General features: G+C 52.7%; 1 protein-coding gene across 1 annotated transcript; it reads left to right on the top strand.

The window, feature by feature from the left end:
• The first annotated feature begins 1,090 nt into the window (after positions 1–1,090).
• On the top strand, positions 1,091–22,963 carry Klhl26 (kelch like family member 26). The gene is made up of 3 exons (XM_051178081.1): positions 1,091–1,201; positions 17,893–18,075; positions 20,457–22,963. Exons 1-3 carry the CDS (start codon positions 1,146–1,148, stop codon positions 22,036–22,038), a joined length of 1,821 nt encoding a protein of 606 aa, XP_051034038.1. The 5' UTR covers positions 1,091–1,145; the 3' UTR covers positions 22,039–22,963.

Raw genomic sequence — 22,963 nt, 5'->3', positions numbered from 1 at the left:
TGCTCTAATTACAAGACCCCCATTTTCTCTTTTGCCCTGGCACGACTTAAGCACCACCTTAGGCCACTCCCTTCTCAGCCCACGCCCTTCACCATCTTGGGCTACTTTTCTCCTCCAGGGGCGGCTCCAATCCTCCACTCCTCGAATACAGCATAGATCTACCTCCCCAGACAAGCTCCTCAGGCTGCCCTCATCTTACTGACTATGTTGGGAAGTAACACGTCTCCACTTCCTGCATAGGCCATCCCGCCTTTTCTTCCCCAGACCAACCTCCACCCCGCCCTCAAGTCCTTGCCTGCCTTAAACAGGACCTGTCTTCTAAGAGCTTCCAGTCTTTCAGGCCCCGCCCCTCTTCAAGAGACCCTTGGACTCCTCAAGAGACCCTTGGACCATGGCTTCTTCAGCCCTTAACCCCTAAGACCCCTCACCCACGCAGACCCTTCGCTCACTCTCAGGCTCTGCCCATGACTCTTATTGTGACACTCCAAGTTCTTTTTTGTTTGTTTTTGTTTTTAGAGACAGGGTTTCTCTGTGGCTTTGGAGCCTGTCCTGGAACTCGCTCTGTAGACCAGACTGGCCTCGAACTCACAGAGATCCACGTGCCTCTGCCTCCCGAGTGCTGGGATTAATGGCGGGCGCCACCAGCACCAGGCTCAGTTCTTTTTTTTAATATTTTTTTTAATTTTATGTGGATTGGTGTTTTATCTGCATGTATATCTGTGTGAGAGTGTCTGATCCCTGAAACAGAATTGCAGACAGCTGTGAGCTGCCATGTGGTTGCTGGGAATTGAATCCCAGCCTTCTTATTCACTGAGCTATCTCTCCAGCCCTTGCTTCCAGTTCTTAAGCTCCACCTTTCTCACAGGCTCCGCCCCTTAATCGCCTCCTACCGCCTCAGGTCCCGCCCTAGCTCTCTTCAAGCCCCACCTCCTCATGCCCGTCCCCCCCGACTTCCTTAGGCCCTGCCTATTGTTCTCGGACTCCTCCCCTACTCTCATCATGCCCCGCCCCTGAGCCTCAATGCTCCGCCCTAGGCCACGCCCTCTTACCGAGCCCCTCCCTCGTCCTCAGTAGGCCCCGCCTGCTGCCCCGGCCTCGGTCTCCGGGTCGACGCGCGTCTCCGTCGCTCGGGTACGCGACGGAAGATGGCGGAGTCCGGCGGCAGTAGTGGCTCTGGCCAGAGTCCCGAGCGCCCAAGCAGGTGGGTCCCGCGCCTCCGTGAGCACGCACCTCTCGGCCTGGGCGGCGCCGACCTGGGACCGCCAGAGCCTCCGGCTGCCATGGCCCTGAGCAAGCTTGCGGACCTGAAAGCAGGCTGAGACCCGGCTTCTTGGAAGCTGCGGAGCTGGAGGCCGAAGGGGGCCTGGGAAGGTGACGAGCGTGGGAGGCTGCATGAGGACCCCCGGTCCCGGCAGGGGAGCAAGTCGTGCCTGAAGGAGACATTGAAACTACATGGCGACCTCCACAGGCCCCTGATGAACAGGGAGCCGTCTAGGGGCCTGGCAGGGAATCAGATGCCTGGGCACATTGAGGCTAGTTACCTGGGGGCCTGGGAATGCCCAGGAGATACAGGGGCCACTGGGAGACCTCAGCAGGTCCTGATTTGCAGAAAACTGTCTTGGGACCTGGTAGGTGGGCAAGGGGCTTGAGCATGATAGTGGGAACATTGGGGCCACAGTGTCCTGATGACCAGGGAGTCCCAAGGGTTGTGAGAGATGGGGGCGTGGTTTGGGGAATTTGAGCACTGTGAAAGAGGCGAAAGGGTCTTGAGAACATAGAGTCTTTTTTTGAGACCCCTTCCTTTCACCCTCACTGGGTTCAAATCTGTCTCCCTTAAAGAATTGGATTGAAGGTTTTGTCCTCAGATACTGGAGCCACATTCATCCCTTTGGCCAATGGGGCACCCCTTTTCCCTGGTCAACTTCTGAAGAGGGTTCCTTGAACCTGGGAATTTTCATAAAGATGACAGATATCTTTAAATATTTATTTTGGTTTTCCAAGAAAAGGAGTCATATAGCCTAGGCTGGTTTCAAAGTTGCTATGTAGCCGAGGATACTGCCTCAACCCAGTGTCAGGATGACAGCCATATCAACATTCCTGTTTGTGTGGTTTGTGCTTGTGAGGACTGTGCTAAGTCTCACCCCCACCCCACCTCCACTTCTGAGACTGTGCAGTGCCGCTGGCCTTGAACTTGCAAACCTGCTGCAGCACACTGCAGGTGTTTTATACACATTTGTGAACTGATCTGGAATCTGAAAAGAAGAGCATCTGACTTAGGAAGTACTCATACCCTACATTTTCACACTGACCTGGAACCTGCCTTGGGAGGCGGAGGAGGACTTCCAGGCTCGCTTTGGCTTGAGTGTATAGGAGCCAAAATCACTGGTCCATGTGACAGTGGGTAAAGTTGGTCCTCATGTGGGGGCTCTGGGCAGGGAAAGAACTGGCAGTCTGTGGAGCTGAGTTGGCATTGGGTCTGCAGGGTCATTGCTGACTAGGGAAGCCCTGTCACCAAGAGGAGGCATAGGGCTGTTCCCAGAGGTGCTGATTGGCTCCTGGGAGGTTCAGCGTAAGGTCTGGACACAGTCACGGATGCTACACAGGTGCCAGTAACTGCAGAGCAGGGACATCTGCAACCAGGAAAGTGACAGCCACTGTAGAGTAAGAGTAGTGAGGACTGGGAGCCTGCAGTGGGGAGCATGGAGACATTGGGGAATGAATGGGAGGGTGTGTGTCTGTGTCTGTGAGGCCAGAAGACTGAGCCTGATGAGGACCTGTTGCTGTGAGCTGCCCATTGTACCCACAGTGTTGGGAACTCCACCTGGGTCACCTGGAAGAACCTTAACTACTGAGCTGGCTCCAGCCCCTGTTTTTGGGAGGGTGGGGGGGGGTTGAGACACAGTTTCTCTGTGGCTTTAGAGCCTGTCCTGGAACTGACACTGTAGACCAGGCTGGCCTCAAACTCACAGAGATCTACCTGCCTCAAAGGTGTGTGCCACCACCACCCAGTGAGTTTTGTTGTTGTTTGAATCAGGGTCTCACTTTGTAGTCCTCACTGGCCTGATATTTACTATTTAGCACAGGCAGACTTTGAACTCCTGATCTCTTGCCTCCAAAAGTATTGGGATAACAGGTATGCACACTTCACCTAGACTACTTCACTCCTTTCAGTTATTTTTGCTTAATTATTATTTTGATATTTACTTATTTATGTGTATGTTTTGCCTGCATTTGTCTGTTTACCATGTGCATGCCTGGTGTCCTTGGAGGCCAGAAGAAGGTGCTGGATCCCCCGGAACTGGAGTTAAAGGTATTGTGAGCTGCCATGTAGGTGCTGGGAATTGAACTTGGGTCCTCTGTAAGAGCAGACAGTGCTTCACTGAGCCAACTCTCCAGCCTTCTAGTTTACCCTTTTTAAATGAGTATTTTGCATTTTTGAAGTGAGCAGTATGTTAATTTTAATTTATTAGTGTGTGTATCCAACCCCCAAAATCCATGTTTGCTTATTATTTTTAAGTTAACTTTAAATCTTTTTTGATTTTGTGTTTTATTTTTGTTTTTTGAGACTTGTTTCTCTGTGTGATAGTACTGGCTGTCCTGGAACTTGCTCTGTACATCAAGGTAGCCTCAAACTCATAGAGCTCTGCCTGCCTCTGCCTCTGTCTCTGCCTCTGCCTCTGCCTCCTGAGTGCTGGGATGAAAAGCGTGCATCACCACTGCTCAGCCCAGACAGTGTTTTCACAGAGTTCCCAGTTCTAGATGTGTCAAGGCAGGAAGTAGTTGGTTATGCCCATAGCACATGGGCCACTATTGCCCCAGTGGACATGTCCTGCTATCTTTGCATATAGGGTCAATTCTCCTAGGTTGACAGGCTTGTCATCAGCTGCCTTTACCTACTGAGCATTTATTCATTTATCCATGGCAGTTATTCATTTGTTTTTTGTGTATGTGTAGTATATGTGTACATGCCAGGTCAGAGGTCACTGTCAAATGTCTTCCTCTATCCCCCCTTTAGCAGTTTTGCCTCCTGAGCATTGGAATTAAAGGTGTGCAACACCAGTGCCCTGCTTGTGTTGTTTTGTTTGAGACAGGGCTTCCCTGTGTAGTCTTGGCAGTACTAGAACTCACACTGTAGTTCAGATAAATGGTGTGTGCCACTACACCTGGTCTCCCTCATCCATCTTAAAATGTCACTTCCTCTGTCTAGCTCATTTCAGCTTGCTTCCTGTTTCAAGATGCATCTACATTGTGGCATAGATCAGTGTTTCATCCCTTTTCATGATCAAATAATATTCCAGTATGTGGCTAATCACCATTTTATTTATATTGTCGCCACCTGGTGGATGTCTCTGCTTGTTTGTGTGGTGGTTGTCACTGTTTCTAACAAGAGCAGTACTGTCATGATACCTGTAATTTTAGCATTTAGGAAGATTGATTACTTCAAATTTGAGGCCAGCCTGCTCAGGCTTGCTTGAGCTGCAGAGTGAGATACAAAAAGGAAGGAACGGAAGGGAAGGGAAGGGAAATGTGCCATAGGGGGCTGCTCAGTGGTAGAGGCCATGCTTAGCACTCAGGAAGCCCTAGGTTTCATACTAAGTAGCAAACCCAGAAACTAAACTAAGCTAACACCCTGAGTCTAGTCATTTATAGGCAAAGATGTTTGCCTGGCTCCATTCTGCAAGAGCTAGGGATAGTGTCTGTTCTGCCCTTGCGTCTCCCAGTGTCCACTCACAGCATCATTGGAAGTTTATAGCAGCAGAACTGTGGACACACTGTGCCAGACTGCCTCATACGCATTCCTTTTTAGAAGCCCTGCCTGCCATGCAAGATCCACTGAAAGAACACTTTGGTCTCGGTAGGAATAGTCCACATCCTGATCCCAGCTGTGGCTTCAGGTCTGTTTAGTATTTTGCCCAATTGGAGCTAGTCATTGGCATTGTAGACCAGTAGGGCCATGTGCATAATAATGGGGCTGTGTGCACAATAGTGGTGCTCTGTGCAGAATGGTGGGCAAGTGTTCGTGTGGTATCTAGTGACTGGTATGATTTGGTGATTGTTCTCTCTCAAAGGACATTGTGGGCGGCCAGTGTCTGTGCTGGACAACTGTCTTAGAAGCCTGGGACACAGAGTATAGTGTACTTCATTTCTCCAACTTGCAGCCAGGCCACATTCCTCCATGAAATCAGATCTTTTTGGTGAGACACTGACCTTGACTGTGTCCCCATCTCTAGAGCAGTTCTGCAGCCTGTCAGGTCATGCCCTCATCTGCCCATGAAGGATGGTGTCAGCTGGCCATGTTTGAGGTCACATCTGTGTTCCCTACTATGTCATGTTGACAGAGTTCAGGGCCACACTACCCTCACCGCCTCCTCCATTATGTAACTTGTTTGTTCTGATTTCTCTGTTGACTATGGGAGAAGGAGAACCTGGCTTCCCTTTTCTTGTCTCTTGGGAGCAACAAACCCTGTTGCCTAGTGGAGCCTGTCATAATGTCTGAGTTGAAACTCAGTGGATAGCATGGCCACCAAGCTGGTGGCAGGCAGAGAGGAGGCCAAAGCCTGGCCCAGGAAACAAAGAGCACTTGTTTTGAGAGACCTCCTCCCAGATTGAGCCTGGCCAGTTCATCTTTGAGTGAAATGAGGGCTGAGCCTCCAGGGCTGTAAAGATAGGGATGTCACTTGGCCTCTGGCCTCATTTGGAGTGGTAGCCAGAAGGCTTGTCATGGCTCATCGAGCCAGGCTTGTCTAAATGTTCCCTTGATCGTCTCCACTAAAGCCAGGGCTTCTAAGGAGGCTGATTCTTCCCAATGCTAGGAGGATTCTGGAGCTACCATGGCCCCTGCAGAGGGATAGCAATCAAGACAGTGCTACTTCAAAGCCAGACCTTGGCCCTCGGGGTCATGCAGGCATGGGAGGGGCTCATGGGACACACTGCCCATCCTGTCACCTGATTGCTGCTTCTCTACAGGGCTCCCTGGGTGCCTGGGTATTACTCACCACACCCTAGTTAGGCGGGACCAGGAGTGAGGAGCACCTGAAGCACAGCAGTGCTTCAGCATGGTGACTGGGACTGGGGTAAACTGGCTGGCCTCTGTGGTCATCAGGGGGTAGGAGCTGTGCTGAAGCCACACAGGACACATGAAGCTAGACTATGGCAGTCTTTGAGCACCAGGGACAACTTCGTTGCTGTTGGCATGCTTATTGGAAAGGTTAGTTTGGGGTTGTGTTTTGTTTTGTTTTGTTTTGTTTTTTGAGACAGGATTTCTCTGTATAACAGTCCTAGCTGGCCTCAAACTCACAGAATCTGCCTGCTTCTGCCTCTCCCAAGTGCTAGGACTAAAGCATGTACCACCATGCCTGGCCTGAAAAAGGTTTTGTTAGTGGGGCCAGTGCCCTGTTGGCATGGAAGTCCTGGCAGTTTGCTGACCCCTTCCTTAGCTTGGTCATTTTTTCTGCACTTGAGTATAGAGATGGAGGGCGTCCATGAAGAGATACAGCTCAGGGGCCCTGAGGTAAGGGTGAGTGACACTGGGAAACTCTACTCTCAGCACACCTGATTTCTCAGTTCAGCTGACACCTAACTTGCAATGTGTGTCCCCGGTGTCCTGACCTTCTTTGTACTTGTAGACCAGGAGTGGGCAGAAGAGAAAGTAGGGGCCACTCAGACCCTGCTGTGTTTGAAAGCCTCTGGGCCTGGGATAGAGTGGTCTTGGGGGCCAGTGGTATGTGGCACTGGGCACTGATGCACTGAGCAGGGTGGGGGCCATAGGCTCTTGGGTCTCCACACAGCTGAGGGATGGGAGCTGGGAGATGAAGATATTCCATCAGGGTGTGTGGGAGGCTGAGACTGGCCTGGAGCAGCTGTGCTGTGTGCAAGGGTCTCATGGACAGAGGTGGCACAAGGCTAGCCTCCCAATCTTATCTCTTCCAGAAAGGCCCCTGGGGTTCTCTCTGCTTAGTGGACCTGGTCGGGTGGTGGTGATGGTGACGACTTCTTCCAGACCTAAGGCTGTCTGTCATTCCATGTAAAAGAAGTTAGCAGCCATCCAAGGCAGAAGTCCAGTCAACGAGTCTTCCTTCACTTATCAGCTGCCCTGCCCAAGCCCTTGACCTGATTATAAATTATTGTCTCCAGCTTGGACCAGAAGGACCTTCCTAAATCATATACCTTCTGACACTTTGAGCCCCCAGTTTCTCACAAGAGAACCTCTTCCTTGCCCTTAGCACATTCTTAAACAGCCCAGTCTTGTGTTATGTCCTCTAGGGCATGTGCATGTACACCTGAGGCCAGGACCTCAGGAGCCATCATGAATGCTGAGGGCTGCCTGGCAGATATACAGGCCTCCATGCCAGTGGTCAAGAGCCATCATCATCCTTTATCTGGGAACAAGGTCTAGGAATCAGTAGGAAGAGAGTCTTGCATAGCTTTCCCTTAGCTGGAAGTGAGTGAAGGCAGCCGAACTGTCCAGCTGCAAGCAGTGGAAGTGGGGGCCTTGGGGTCCCCAGGCAGTGGCCCCCCTTGCTCTGGTAGCTGCTATACAGCTGGGCGGACTGGCTCTCTTAACACTTGTTAACCCCAGCCTGGCCCTTTCTTAGCCGCCCTTCCCAGCACACTTCCCACATCCTGTGCATCCCCTAATAGGATCTGAGCATCCACTCATGCTCAGCTGCCCAGGGCTGTGCCCAGGAGCAAAGGAACTTCAACTTCTGCAGGGTGAGTGCTTCTGGAATTGAGCACTCTCAGCCTTCAGGGTGAGTCCTTCCAGCTTTTAAAGGGACTAGTTGTGTGTGTGTGTGTGGGGGTGTGTGTGGAGGATCGAGGCTGAAGATGTTTTCTGACACCACAGCCATGAAATTCCACAGGGGTCAAAGCCAGGAACCGGGCGGGGCGTCTGGGCTGGATATCCGGAGCCTGCTCTCCAAGGGACGGGAGAATTTGAGCCATGCTTGAAAGCAGAGAGTGAGAGTGGAGATGTGGGATCTTCTGGAATCTTCCGCTACCCGGATGGTCAGTGCTGGGCTGGATGGGGTAGCTGCCAAGTGACAGGCATCCAGAGAGCCCCTGAAGCCCCCAAGCAGCCACTCCACCCACCTGAGCAGCCACTGTGTGGGGAAAGCTGCTGGTCACACCCTGCCTCCTGTCTTCATCCTTCTTCAGGTGCCGAGGTACCTCTTGTGTGTTGTAGTGACCTGGGACACGCACACACACACACACACACAAATGTCCCTGACCCACAGAATCACTGTATAGATTTCCCCCCCTTGCCTGCCCATCAGCCTTCAACACTCCAGGAGGGTTTTGGCAGCTTGTTGACCTTTCTAATGGGCTTTCTTGGGGGCCAGAGTGGAGTGAGCTGTCCTGGCATAGCTGCTGTTCACTTGCAATCAGCTTAGCCTCCCAGCATAGACAAGAGTCATCTGGTGTTGGCTGATTGGCAGCCTACCTCTAGATTCAGTGAGAGACCTTGTCTCAGAGGAATCTGGTATAGAGTGATGGAGCAGAGCACCTGATGTCCAAGTTCCAGGCCAGATTTGACTACATAATAGGACCCTGTCTCAAGACAGCCAGCCTGATCAGCAAGAAGGTTCAGCAGGTAGCGGCCCTTGCCATTATGCCCTGCCTAGGATCCTGGTGGTGGAAGAGAAGACTGACTTCCATATGCATGCCATGGTACATGCATGTGTATAGACACATAGGAACACATGGGAGGAATCTCAGAGAATCTGTGTTCCCTCTCCCTAGCCACTGCCCATCTGCTGGTCTAAGCTTGCACATCCCTGCAACCTGGCAATGCCACAGGGGAAAGAACCTCCATCTGGAGGTGCCTAAGAAGTCCCAGCAAAGGCTAGGCCATGGCGATGCCTTTAACCCCAGAACTCAGGAGGCAGAGGCAAGAGGGTCTCCGAGTTTGAGGCCAGCCTGGTCTACAGAGTGAGTTCTGGGAAAGAAATAATTCTGATTGCCTCGGGTGGGCCACTCCCTCATCTCATCAGTCACTGTGGCCAGGGCTCCAGGAGGCTTTGGTTGGCCAGGTAAGTGGGTCTACCTGATTCCCCTGCATGGGCAGAGAGCAGGGAGCTGGGGCCCCTGCCCCAGAAAATGTGTAAGAGATGAGGTTGAGTGGGAAGAGCTGGTTTAGACAACTGCAAAATGGAGAGGTTTGCTGCTGGGCTGTAGGTAGGATCCTGGGGGTTTGCAGGAGTGGCCTGGGTGGCCTAGCATGTACCTATGTGCCCCATCAGTCTACCAAGGACAACTGGCTTGTTGCTCTCTTTCACCCTAAATGGGACATAGTGAGGGCTGAGGCCACTCATATCAGTCGGAGAGAGCTCCCAGGACTGGATCTCACTTGCCATTTGGCACAGGCACAGGTACCTGGCACAGGCACCTCTCTGAGCTGTGAGGGAACTGATGACATATGGAGGTGGGCTTTACTGTGAGCACCTGGGAGTGCAGGGTAATGGGTCAGGGTAGGGGAGCTGGCCACTTGCACGTATATGAGGGTAAAGAGGCCATGGGATCACACATTGGAGTGCATACTACCTAAGCATTTGTTCACTAATCCTGTCCATCCAGCCTTCTGTCCACTCACCTTTCCACCCATCTACCCACTGTCTGAGGGGCTAACATGACTGAGCTCCTTCACTGTGACAGGAGAAAGATCCCTTCTGGCTGGCCTCCCAGAACTCCCATCTCAGCCACGGGGAGCCAGCCTAGGTGTAGATGGATGAAGTTCTGAATGGAACAGGGAACAGGGAAGATAGCCAGGCAGGGACCTGGGGCCCATGGCCCTGGAGTCTCCCAGGGTAGCTAGCAGGTTCTTTCCTCATCTCTAGGGGTCTCCCTCACCAGGCGGTGGGGTCTGTTACATTCTTCCTCTGGGGTGAAGCTTGGGTGTTCTGCCCCCTCTTGACTTCTGAGCTCTATGCCCCGACTCAGCTGGGCCTTGGGGAGTGGGCCCAGCTTTGGAGCCTCAGTTGTCCCAGCTGCATCTCAGTGATGTCCTGCACCTGCCTGTCAGGGCTGTGGGAGCTAGGACCTGACCTGGGAAGGAGTCCTTATGGTTGCTGTGTATCTTGTTCTCAGAGCATTTCCTGTTCGTGGTTGCTAGCCAATGAGCCAGAGTTAGGACTACATGCTCATACCCCTCACAGCCTGCAAAATGTGTCCCTGTATGGAGGGTATTCTCATGGTGATTTCCAGTACTGTGGTCCAGCTATGAGTCCAGATAGCAAGCTGTGAACAGAGGACTTGACACTGCTCATTGAGTTCCACCTGGTCTTTTAAGGGGCTTCTGCCTGCCCCTCCCAAGTTCTGGGTTTCCTTTTTCACAGCCCAGCCTGGAGCAAGCCTATAGCAGGTGCCTCCTCCCCCTCCCCCTGCATTAGAGGTAACTCAGAAAAGAGTGCTGCCACTGCAGGAGGAGGGAGCAGGCTGTGGGCTGAGAGCCATGCACTTCCCAGGGGAGGGCTTGCTGACGTGAGTGAGTGGGGGCTGCTGGCTTGCATGTCTCTAGCTGGTGGGAAGTGCCAGAGCTCAGTGAGTTGATCCTGTAGCTTGAGTGCTGTGCCCAGAGCTAAGAAATATTGGGTAACCATGACAACAGGACAGGGTGGGTGTGCTGAACTCCAGAGCTGTACACCCTCTCTCTGCCTTGGTAGAGCCACTGGGATTTTGATAGGGACATATAGGGACATAATGCTGTATGGACAGGAAGATGAGGTGCCCAAAGCCAGGGGAGGTCCCTCCACCTCAGTTTTCCTATATTATTATTATTTTGGTTTTTAAAGACAGGGTATCTCTGTGTAGTGTTGGCTGTCTTGGCATTCACTCTGTAGACCAGGCTGGCCTCAAACTTAAAAGAGATCCACCTCCTTCTGCCTATCGAGTGCTGTGATTAAAGGCCACCACCACCTGGCAGTTTCCCTATTTTACAGGAGGGACATTTGCTAGCTCATGGGGAATTACAGGGCACTGGGGAAGCCTGGCACCTGCTCTGTGCAAGGGTCTAAGGGTGGCCGGAGAGATGAGGACCCAGTGAGATGAAGCCCTGGGCCACCATGCTCCTACATAGTCTGAACCCAACTTCCCCTCATTCAGTGTCTCTGACATCCCCTATCTGTTGACACGCCACTGTCCTATTCAGGTTTTTGTCCCCTCCCTGCCAATTCAGTCTCTCTGGGAATGGTCTTGAAGATGTCTAGGGTCTTGTTGATCTGAGGTGACCAACCTGACATTGCACTGTTCCCTGAACTCTGTCCCCCTCTTGCAGTTCAGGGGACCACGGGTGGGGCAGCAGTGTGGCTGGGGCATAAGCCAGCCAGCTGTGTCTAGTCCAGCAAGCCTCGTGGACAATAAACATGAAATTGGCTTTCAAAGAAGGAGTGGCCTGGCTGGGGGAGCAGGGACCAGCCTCAGAACAGGCTGCATGAGGTGGCAGGCTGCATGCTGTGTGGGGGTGGGGTAGATTTTACTAAACCCCCAAGAAATATTTCCATGAAATTCCTTCTTGTTCTTGCCTGTTTTGGATGTTCCAAGAAGAATGGTTCTGGGGTTTGGAAAGCTGGCCTCGAGGACAAGGCCATCAGCCAGGGCATGTGTCCCCTGCCAGCTCCCAGCTCCCAATGCCCCTTGAGGCTCTGGTAATATAGCTGACATGGCAGGGTGTGTGGGCTCTTTCTCTAGCTGCCTGCTCTGAAATGATGTCCTCAGAACAAGATTGGAGGTGACAATCCCCGTAGAGTGGGAACTGGTAATTCAAACGGGTTCCAAACCTGGGTTCCCAAACAGGTGGTCTCCGCGGGGCCTAGCACACTTTGGATGGCCTGAGTGTGTGCTGTATCCAGCATAGGCTTGGACCCTGCCTGGGTGGCTTGGGCGGTACTGGGGAAACATGGAGGCAGGGAGATGGCAGGATGACTGGCTGGGCCAGGCTTGAGGTGGAATGTCAGGCTACTCTTAGGGCAAATCTAGGTTGAGGTGCAGCCAGGGTGGGTGGTGAGTGGCCCCTGGAGACTGTCCAGTCTGGGGCTGCTGACGCACTGGCTCTGTGACTCATGGACCAGCTACTATGACTCGAATGGCTGTCTGGAGATTCAGACTGGCTCATGGGGCCCTACCATGTGGCCACCCACTGTCTAGAATTGTTCTGAGTAATGGGTCCTCCCTTCTCCCAGTTCTGGTCCTGGTGCTGGTGGAGGTAACCTTAGTCATAGTTCAGTCAGGATGACCCTCTTGTCCATCTCTGCTCTGACAGAGCTATACTTCACCATGGGGGCTTAGAGCACCTCAGGGCAGCTCAGCCAGGAGGGGCAGGAGCTCAGCCCAGGCCACCAGCTGCAGAGACCTGAAGACTGGTCACATCTGCTGCTTCTGCCTTCCAGGCCCAGGCCACCCATTTCCTTTGGGGACCTAGGCTCTGGTTACCTCTTTGGATCCCCATTTAGAACAAATTAATTACCTTTATTTTCTCCTCCTGCCTCTGTGTGTACATGTACACACATTACATTGTGTGCTTGTACAAGTCAGAGGATGACCTGTGAGAGTCATCCCTGTCCTCATCCCTGTCCTCCTATGCAAGTCCTAGGTATTGCCAGCTTAACAGGGTTGGTGGCAAGTGATTTCACCTGCTGAGCCATCTCAGCTCTGGTCCCCCCACCACCTTTTCTTTTCCCAAGGGAGGCAGCAGCAGAGGACTCGGAGACAGAGGTGCAGGGTTCTTCTTCCTCCTGGGGCACTGCCATCTGGCTCCTTTGCCCTCCCAAGCTGCTCTCATATCAGCTGTACCCTGAACACCTCCCTGCCACCTGAATATGTGGCACTGGTCACCTGTGGCAGAGACCCCAAGACCCTTCCTGTCCTGCCTATGTCCTCAGGGAAGCAACCACGGGTTGATAGCATTTGAAGAAAAATGTGTCCATGCTACACACAGGCCTTCATTTAAAAAATAAATAAACTTTTATTAGTTTGATAATTTCATACATGTTGTGATCCTATGCATCCCCAACATCTCCACCCCCTCCTCTGTGCACACACGCACCCGCATGCACACACGCACACTCAATTGATTCCAGTTACTGCTGCCTGCTGGAATGTGGCTGAACCTGTTGGCTTGCTTTTGTACAGGGAACCACTGGTTTCCTGCCGTCATCATGGTGTGTGGAGAGGATAGTGCTTCACAGCCCTCCCCATCCTCCAGCTCGGCTCTCACATTCTTTCTGCCCCCATTCCACAATGCTCCTTAAGTCTAGAGAGCAGGGGGTGTCGATATGATGTCCTCTCTAGGGCTCAGCATGCAGTCACTTAACTCTCTGCACTTTGACCAAGCCTCTGCATTAACCGCTGCCCAGCTTTAGTGGCCACAAGTGAGCAGTGCTAATCCCAGAGTGTAGACTGAAGCAACATCTGCTTAACAAGGCAACTGTAGTAGTGCCCTCCGGAGGCCCTGCAGGGCAACAGCTTCTGGCTAGGTTTGAAGTGCCAACCTGGGTTCCCTCCCATGGAGCCAGCCACAGGTACAATCAGAGAATTGTCTAACCCTGTGACTGTTCTGCCACTAGTACACCAGAGACTCGCATCTTGCTGGCAGGCTAGTACAGTGCAGGACCCAGACCCGGGTGAGAAGACTATTGATGTCTTTGTCTTGGGCACTGTTGAAGCTAGGCAGCAGTGACCTCTCCTTCCTTGTTATTCCACCCTACTGCATGTAGATTTTACTAGGTGTAGTGTCATCTGGAGATGACGGAAAGTGGATTAGGGGGTGACAGGTTCCACATAGGTGCATCATGGTGTAGGAACATGAGCATCTGTGGGTTTTGTTGTCCATGGGTTGCAGGTTCCATTCCTCACAGCTTCCAAGTGACAGCCCTTTGCAGGTGGGAAGGCTCAGTGTGTCCTCTCAGGTCTCAGGTCTGCCTCCTTTCCTGTTAACCCTCAGCTCCCAGTCTCTACATCATCCATGTGTTTTGCAGGCCTGAAAGTCTGTGTACCACATGTATGCAGTGCCTGTTAAGTCCAGAAGAGGGAGCCAGATTCCATGGAACTGAAGTTAGAGATGGTTGTGATCTTCCATGTGGTGCTGGGAACTAAACAAACCCATGTCCTCTTTAAGAGGAGCAGGGCTCTTAACCACTGAGCCATCTCTCCAGCCCCAAGAACCTTTTAATAGGATGAAGACTTTGTATTAATTTTATAATACTTTTTACATATGGAGAATCACAGTAGCTCAGTGTTCAAAGGATGCATGCTCCATTGGTACATTACACCTGGTGCAAAAATCTTTCTTCTGTCCTGGAACTAAGGAGAAGTCCCTAGGTGACTGTGGAAGTCTTTGCCTCTGGCTTTTTGCCCCTCCCCAAGAGGGTCTGTTTGCCCCTCTCCAGGAGGTCTGTGGGCTGTGGAGGTGCACAGTGACTCCAAAGGACCTTGCTCCCTTGACACAGGGTTTCTCTGTAGCTTTGTAGACGAGACTGGCCTCTAACTCACAGAGATCCACATGCCTCTGCTTCCCAAATGCTGGGATTAAAGGTGTGTGCCACCACCACCCAACTATCCACTGATCTTCTAAGAAATTATTATTATTGCACTTACTTGTGCTTGGAGGTGGGCCCTGTGCCTGGGAGCCTGTGGAGTAAGCTCTCTTCCTTCACCATGTGAGGCTCAGAGACTGAACTCAGGCATCAGGCTTGACCACAAATACCTTTACTACTGTGCCATCTTACCTTCCCCACCTGTCCCTATGGATGCTAGCTCCCTGCCAGCAGGATGAACAGCTGCATTGTGGCCCCAGTAGTATGTCTGCCCCTTCCAGACCAGACCATTCATCCAAGGTGTACACACATGTCATGTGTCCCCCTGCTCCTTCTAAAGCCTGTGAAGTCATAAGGTAGGATTGTGTGTATGAATGGATGACTGAATTAATGATGCAGGGTAAGAAGAGGACCTGGGTGTCAGTAGCCTCTGTGTCTGGCCCACATGTGTAGGTGGCCTGGAGAGGTTAGGACACTGCCCTGCCAAAGGGTTACTGCTATTAGTGGCCTTCAAAGCTACATCTCATAGCTGTTGAGCATCAACGTGGCTCAGGCCATCCTGCAGCTGTGGGTGACTCGGGACCACAGTGGCAGGATTGTGTGTGTACCAGCCCTCAACATGTAAAGCCAGGGTCTCTACAGTGGGGATACTGCTGTCCAGGGACAGCCAACCTGTGAGTCTGGATTTATTACATGTATTTATCTTGGGGAAATGAGTACCCATATGTGAAGGGCAAAAGACAACACGAGTCTGACGTCATTATCTTGTGGTTTCCTGGAGTCAAACTTGGCAACTTTACCCATCACATTGGCCTTTTTATTCTGTTTTATTGAGGCAGGGTCTTTCTCAGCTCAGGATGACCTGCCACAGAACCCCATGGACTTTGAAGACAGGATTATTAACCAGGCCCCAGGACCAAGAGGCACTTCTGTCTTCTGAGAAGGAGGCTGCACAGGGTCACACAGGCTGTCACCTCCCCACAGTAACATCTAAGCCTGGCGGTTGGTCTGTGGCTTGTGCCCTAACCCAGGCCTCTACTGCACTGCATCTAGCCTGGGCCCTCAGGGGCACCACGACACAGATACCAGCCCCAGAAGCCTCAATGTCTCCCTCAGTGGGGCAGCACAGGTATGCCAGCTCCAGCTTCCACACAGCTCTGAGTTGGTTCCTGTCCATCAGCTCTTGATGCCATGGTCCCCTCTGCAGTTGGGACAGGAATCTAGGCCTGTGTGCTTTGATGACCATTGGCCCTGTTGCACAGACTGTATATATCCACTGAATGTTTCTGCTTCCCCATATCCATGTGGGTCATGAGGGATGTCATCAGGACCATAAGCATCCCAGGACTCTGGGGAGCAAGCTGCAGGAAGGCCTGGGTCTACCCATGGGACTAGCCTGGTGAGGGTGGGCCTGGGCCCTTGGTCTGTGATGGAGCCCAGAGTCGCTGAGTCCCAAGTCTGTTCGGGGCTTGGAATCAGAGTGGGATCTCAGACTGCCACAGTAGCCTGGCCAGAAAGCCATTGTGCTCAAAGAAAATAGAGGTAGCTGCTGAGATTGGCACCTTCCACCTGGTCCAGGAGAGACCACATGACAAGCCAAGGTCTTGGTTCTACCTGACCCTAGCAGCCAGAGACCTGTATTGCTGGCCAATCCCCAAGACTTTGGCATTAAATGCTGATCCTAGGCTTTCCTGCCACCCTAAGGATTTATGGCTTCTTGCCCAGGGCAACCTGTGCCTCTCCATACCACAGACCCTTACCCTGGGTTTGAGCACTCCACCTTATGAATGGTGGCAGTGCCCAGCTCTGCAGTGTCTCTGATCCTCCACCTGAGGGTCTCTGAGGCCCACCAGCTGTCCAGGGGTCGTGGGAACTAGTGCTATGTGCAGCCTCAGCAGGAGTCAACTCTGTAAACTCCTTATTTGGGGACTGGCGGGAAGGGGGTCCCAGACCTTCCCCTCCTCATTTCTTGGAAAACCCAGTGCCCTGCATTCCTGGCCTAGGAATGGAAGGGCAGGTCCCAAAGGGGTGAGAGAGAAAGAGACAGAGACAGAAAGAGAACTCAGTAGGGGAGGGTGACTGGTCCTGTGGGTATGTGGGCGGGATGATGGAGGCTTCCAGCATTGTCCCTCCATGCTCTGAGGGTGGGGTGTTATGTGCAGAGCTTCAGCAGAGGGGCTGCTAGGGGCTGGACGGAGTAAATTGAGTCAGGGAAATGGAGACAGACCACTAAGGGGCCTGAGGATATGCTTGTATTTTGGTTTTCCTTGTTTTGTGTTAGACAGCCTCACTGTGTGTCTCTGGCTGTCCTGTAACTCTCTCTATAGACCAGGCTGGCCTTGAATTCATAGAGATCCACCTGCCTCTGCCTCCTGATTGCTGGTATTAAAGGCGTGTGCCACCACACTCCATTTGTTTGTGTTTATGAAATCGGTTCTCATTCAGCCCAGGCTGTCATTAAACTCACCCTGTTGTAGATGGAAGCTTTTGTGTGTTCCGCCTGGTCCCCCTTGTAAGTCCCTACAGCCACTTATGAAATAATATCCTGATGCTTAATATTAATAAAAAAAATCATTTGGCTGATGGCTCAGGCATATTACTGACTAGCTCTTACAATTAAATTAACTCATTCCTATTACTCTGTGTATTGCCATGAGGCTGTGGTTTACCAGTGATGCTCTGGCACATTACTCCTGTAGTGGTTCCATGGCATCTCTCTGACTCTGCCTTCCTTCTCTTAGCATTTGTTTGGATATCCCACCTGGCTATATTTTTCCTGGCCATTGGCTGAAACAGCTTTACTCATCAGCCAATAAAAGCAACACATATTCACAGCATAGAGAAGAACATCCCACATCATCCCCCTTTTCTGTCTAAATAAAAAATAGGTTTTAATTTTAACATAGTAAAATTACATATAACAAAAGTTATCAAGCAAGAATTACAGTTACAATATTTAGTTTATTTGTATTTGACAAATTAAAGAAAATACTTGTCTGTCCTAGCTGAGGATGACATTGAACTCCTGATCTTATTTCCACTTCCAGAGTTCTTGGGGATTCTGTTTTCAGGTGGACAATAGGGGATTCTAGGGCATTCTGTTTTCAGGTGGACAGTCTTGCAGTATTTCCTGTATGGTACAGGCTTGGCCTCTACCTTGTTTCTGGACTTTGCAATCGCTCCACAAAGAGACCCTTGTGTATTTAATGGTCCCTTTCCCTTCTACCTCATGTGCTAGTCTGTATCCTCCACTGTATGGGGCAGCTTCTGTCACTCAGTACTACAGTTACAAGTGTCCTTCATGTCATTGTGTGTGTCGCCACTTGGCAATCTCTGAGCCATATCTCTTCTGCTGTCTTTGCAGCCTGGCTGACAGGAATGGGGCCCTCAAGTGCACCTTCTCCGCAGCTGACCACAGCACCGGCCTCCTGCAGGGTCTGGCTGCCCTCCGTGCACAGGGACAGCTGCTCGATGTGGTCCTCACTGTCAACAGTGAAGCCTTCCATGCACACAAGGTGGTCCTGGCAGCCTGCAGTGACTACTTTAGGTAAGCCTGGCCCTGGGGACATGAGTTCACACATCTGCCACCTATATGTGGGACCTATGTGGTAGCCACCTCTTTGTTTTAAAGACACTGTTTTACTATGTAGCTTGGATTAGCCTCAAACCTACAGTACACCCCCCCTTCAGTCTTCTGGTATTGAGGTGACCTATGATTTCTTTCTAAGTTTCTTTTCTTTTCCAGTCCTGGTACATGCGCTAAACCTTTAGGTCCCCTTCCTTTTTTTTTTTTTTTTTTTTTTTTTTTTGTTGTTTGTTTGTTTGTTTTTGTTTTAAGAGACAGGTTTCTCCGTCTCTTTGTCCTGGCACTCACTCTGTAGACCAGGCTGGCCTCAAACTCACAGAGATCCACCTGCCTTTGCCCCCCAAGTGCTGGGATTAAAGGTGTGCACCACCACTGCCCAGCTTCTTTTTAAATTTTTATTTCCTTTTCGTGTGTGTGTGTGTGTGTGTGTGTGTGTGTGTGTGTGTGTGTGTGATGGTGAGAGGAGGTTCGTGTGAGCCATGGTGTGCACGTGGAGGGTGGAGGGCACTGTAGGCATCAGTTCTCTCCTTTCACTGTGTGGATCCTGGGGATCAAACTCAATTGTCAGGTTTAGCAGCAAGTGCCTTAACCCAGTGAGCCATCCTTCAGGCTTGCCTGCCCCCACCCCACCCCTTTTTTGCTCTTGAGATGGAACTCAAGTAGCCCAGGCTAGCTTTACACTCACAGTGTAGCCCAAGATACCTGTGAGCACCTTGGTCTTCTCTCTGCTCCCACCTCCATGTGTGCTCAGGAAGGCACTGTACCAGCTGAGCCTCTGCTTCCCCCTTCATTCAACACCTGCTTTGTGGCAGGCATTCGTGTGGGCATGTGTGTCCAGCAAGAATAAAGTAGTAATGAGCCCCTTGCTGCCATCATATCCCCTCCAAGTCACTCAAGCACATGGCTGAGGGACTGGAGAGACATGGAAGCCATGGTGCCCAGGTCCTGTGGAGTCTGTGTGGGGGCTCTGTGAGCCTGTACAGCTCTCCTCTTGTTCCCCCGTGGTCACAGGCACGTGGCACATGACCCTGACACGTGGGTGTCTACTTTCCCTGTTCTGGCACTGAGTCAGAACTAAAGACCCAGTGGAGCTGGCTGGTTAGGGGATGCCCCTGCCTGCCAGCAGGGGCAGAATCTGGAATGGTTGCCTTGCAGGCTGTGACCCCTATCCTAAGAGGACCAGGTCCACTGCCACCCAGGTATGTGTGTTGTGCCACATGTCCCTCTAAGCCAGCTGCCCTCCCGGGGGCTCAGTGAAACCATTCTGGGGAGCTGCTGCAGCCAAGCCAATTGGGGCATCGGTGCTATTTTTACTCTAGATTTGGGGGCGGGTGGGTGGCCCAGCCAGCAGTGCCTTTTAAAGGCACCCCGCTCTGGCGATGCAGCCCTTGAGGCCTTAAAAGGCAAAACTCCATCCTATCATCTGGTCTGGGCTCTTTGCTCACTGAAGTGTTCAAGGGCTTGTGGGGAGTCTGAAGGACAGGCAGGGGCTGGGGCCAGGAGCTGTTCCTCATGACCCCAGGGAGGCCCTAGATTGACCCACAGAATAATGTCATTAGGTGGCAGCCCTCCATGGCACCATGGCCTCCTTCCTGGTGTGACCTGAGCCTAGGCTGCATGAAGCACACCACTGTGCGTGGGCATCATCTTTTATGATAAGGGCGTGCCCCCCCCCTTTTTGGCAGCTATCAGCAAAGCCTGTTCACAGTTATAAGGGCACAGAAATGACAAAGTGTCACCCAAGGACTCCTGTGGACCCTTTGAGCACAAGCCAGCCCTCTCCTTCCTGCAGGAAGCTGAGACTTGACCCCAAGCCTTCCCAGAGCCCCTATGTATGGGTCACATGGCTCCAGAGACCCCTAGCAGAGGTCTCAAATAGGCTGAGGACTGAGGTGATTCTGGGCCATGTCTGGGCATGAGTCAGCTTTCTGGAGCTAGTCCCTGAAGACAGCAGTAATGGACATAGCCCTTGTGGGCAGGGACCTCTTGGGACCTTTGTTACAGGCTAGGGGAAACAGGGCAGGCACATGGATCTCTACTTCCCAGGTTCCAGGCTGAGAAGTTGGTCCTGCCTGCAGGGAATCCTGTGTACTAGTAGTGGTGGGAGGCACAGGCTGGTGCGTCTCTGGAGCTAAAGGCAGCAGGTAGCTAGCTGCACACCACAACTGCTATCTCTTCAAGAGATCCACGGCTCAGCCTTGGGAGCTGTGGGGCCGGCAGAGGTGCTGGCAGGAATGGCTGGCTCCCAAGCAGCTGCTCAGGGTCAAAAAGGCTGGGGTGAGGGCAGAACATACCTAATGCTCACTGACAGCCCTGCTCACAGGTGTTGTTGCCACCTCCAGGGCCATGTTCACCGGGGGCATGCGTGAGGCCAGCCAGGCGGTCATCCAGCTGCAGGGTGTGTCTGCACGAGGCCTACGCCACATCATTGACTTTGCCTACAGTGCCGAAGTGACACTGGACCTGGACTGCGTGCAGGATGTGCTGGGCGCTGCTGTGTTCCTGCAGATGCTACCAGTGGTGGAGCTGTGCGAGGACTTTCTGAAAGCCGCCATGAGCGTGGAAACATGTCTGCACATTGGCCAGATGGCTACCACCTTCAGCCTGGCATCACTACGTGAGTCTGTAGATGCCTTCACGTTCCGACACTTCCTGCAGATTGCGGCGGAGGAGGACTTCTTGCGCCTGCCACTGGAGCGCCTTGTCTTCTTCTTGCAGAGCAACCGGCTGCAGAGCTGCACTGAGATTGACCTGTTCCGTGCTGCTGTGCGCTGGCTGCAGCATGATCCAGCTCGCCGTGCCCGTGCCAGCCTCGTGCTGCGTCATGTGCGCTTTCCGCTCATGCAGCCCGCTGAGCTGGTGGACAGTGTGCAGACGCTTGACGTCATGCTGGACGACGCCTTGTGTCGCCAATATCTACTGGAGGCCTTCAGCTACCACGTGCTACCTTGTCGCCAGCATGACATGCAGTCGCCGCGTACGGCTGTGCGTTCAGATGTAGCATCCCTGGTGGCCTTTGGAGGCACGCCCTATACTGACAGTGACCGAGCGGTCAGCAACAAGGTGTTCCAGCTTCCTGAGGCTGGGGCACGCCACTTCCGAGAGCTCACGGAGATGGAGCTTGGCTGCAGCCACGCGGGCGTGGCTGTGCTAGATAACTTTGTGTACGTGGCCGGTGGCCAGCACCTGCAGCACCGCAGCGGAGAGGGTGCTGTGGACGCTTGCTACCGCTATGACCCGCAGCGCAATCGCTGGCTGCGGCTGAGGGCACTACGCGAGAGTCGAGTGCAGTTCCAGCTCACTGCGCTGGGTGGGCTGCTCTATGCCACGGGTGGCCGCAATCGCGCAGGCAGCCTGGCTTCCGTGGAGCGCTACTGTCCGCGCCGTGACAGCTGGGACTTTGCCTGTCCGCTCAAGCGCCGCACCTGGGGCCATGCGGGCGCTGCAGCTGCTGGTCGCCTTTACATCTCTGGCGGCTATGGTGTCTCTGCTGAGGACAAGAAAGCACTGCAATGCTACGATCCTTCAGCCGACCGCTGGGAACCCAGGGCGCCCATGCGCGAGCCCCGCGTACTGCATGCCATGCTGGGTGCTGCTGGCCGCATCTATGCTCTAGGCGGCCGCATGGACCACGTGGACCGCTGCTTCGATGTGCTGGCAGTGGAGTATTACGTGCCCGATGCCGACCAGTGGACTAGTGTGGCCCCTATGCGTGCCGGCCAGTCGGAGGCCGGCTGCTGCCTGCTAGAAAGGAAGATCTACATCGTGGGTGGCTACAACTGGAGGCTGAACAACGTCACAGGCATTGTGCAGGTGTACAACACCGAGACAGACGAGTGGGAGAGAGACCTTCACTTCCCTGAGTCCTTCGCGGGCATCGCTTGCGCAGCGGTTCTGCTTCCCCGCGCTGGTCACGGGAGGTAGCTCTGATCCCGGCCTGGCTGTGTTCCTCAGAGTGTCGGAACCCTAGTTCTGGGGGTCCCCACCTCTCAGTCCTGAGCCAGCAGAGCGATCTGGTCTCAGAGGTTTGCATATCACAGCAGCTACTGCCCAATGTGCATCTCTGCTCTGTTCTGTGTGGCTCAACCTCTATTTCCCTCAACCCTGGCCAGACACTCAGAAGAAAGCTTGTGAACACAAAATAGCCAAGTCCCCGTGGAAACCACTCCTGCCTCTCTTCTGACTGGTTAAAATGCCTGCCATCCAGTGGGTAAAGGTACTGCCACCAAGCCTGACAACCAGTTGTGTCTTGGGACCCACAAGGCAGAAAAAGAAACTGACTTCTTAATTGCCCTATGATCTCCACGTGGGCACCATGACACACATGTGCACACAATCGAGTGTAATTTCAATGATTGTCAATCAGCTCTCCTGGTGCCTGGGCAGCATTCAGGATGCAGGAGGCAGAGGGAGCCCCAGAGGCACCCAGACAGGTGGTAGGAAGACAGCCAAGTGAGTATAGTGGCTTGTTCCAGTACTCTAGAGGCTGAGGTGGGAGGATTATTGCAGGTTCTAGGCCAGCCAGGGCCACAGAGAGAAATCCTGTCTCAGAACAACAAAAGCCATTTGTGTCAGGTGGGGTGTCCTGTGTGACTGCAAGAGTAGCTTGAGGTTGTGGAAGAAAATGAATGACCTGTGTCCATTGCTGGCCGCAGATGGATACACTACCAGGTCTGATGCACTGATGGGTCCTGGACTCTGGGGTGGGTAGGTGGGGACGATGCTGTGGCCATGAGCTCCAGCAGCCCCCCTGAGTGTCAGCCATGTCTTGTTTAAACCCTAAAGTCTCATCTTCGTGTTTTGTTTCACTTTTGTTTAAGTAAGCCAGCCCCACTATCTTTCAAATAAG

Source organism: Phodopus roborovskii, unplaced genomic scaffold (genome assembly GCF_943737965.1).
Source record: "Phodopus roborovskii unplaced genomic scaffold, PHOROB, whole genome shotgun sequence".
NCBI classification, from domain to species: Eukaryota; Metazoa; Chordata; class Mammalia; order Rodentia; family Cricetidae; genus Phodopus; species Phodopus roborovskii.
The sequence above is the reverse complement of the archived record's forward strand: the minus strand, read 5'-3'. Positions and strand labels throughout refer to the sequence as shown.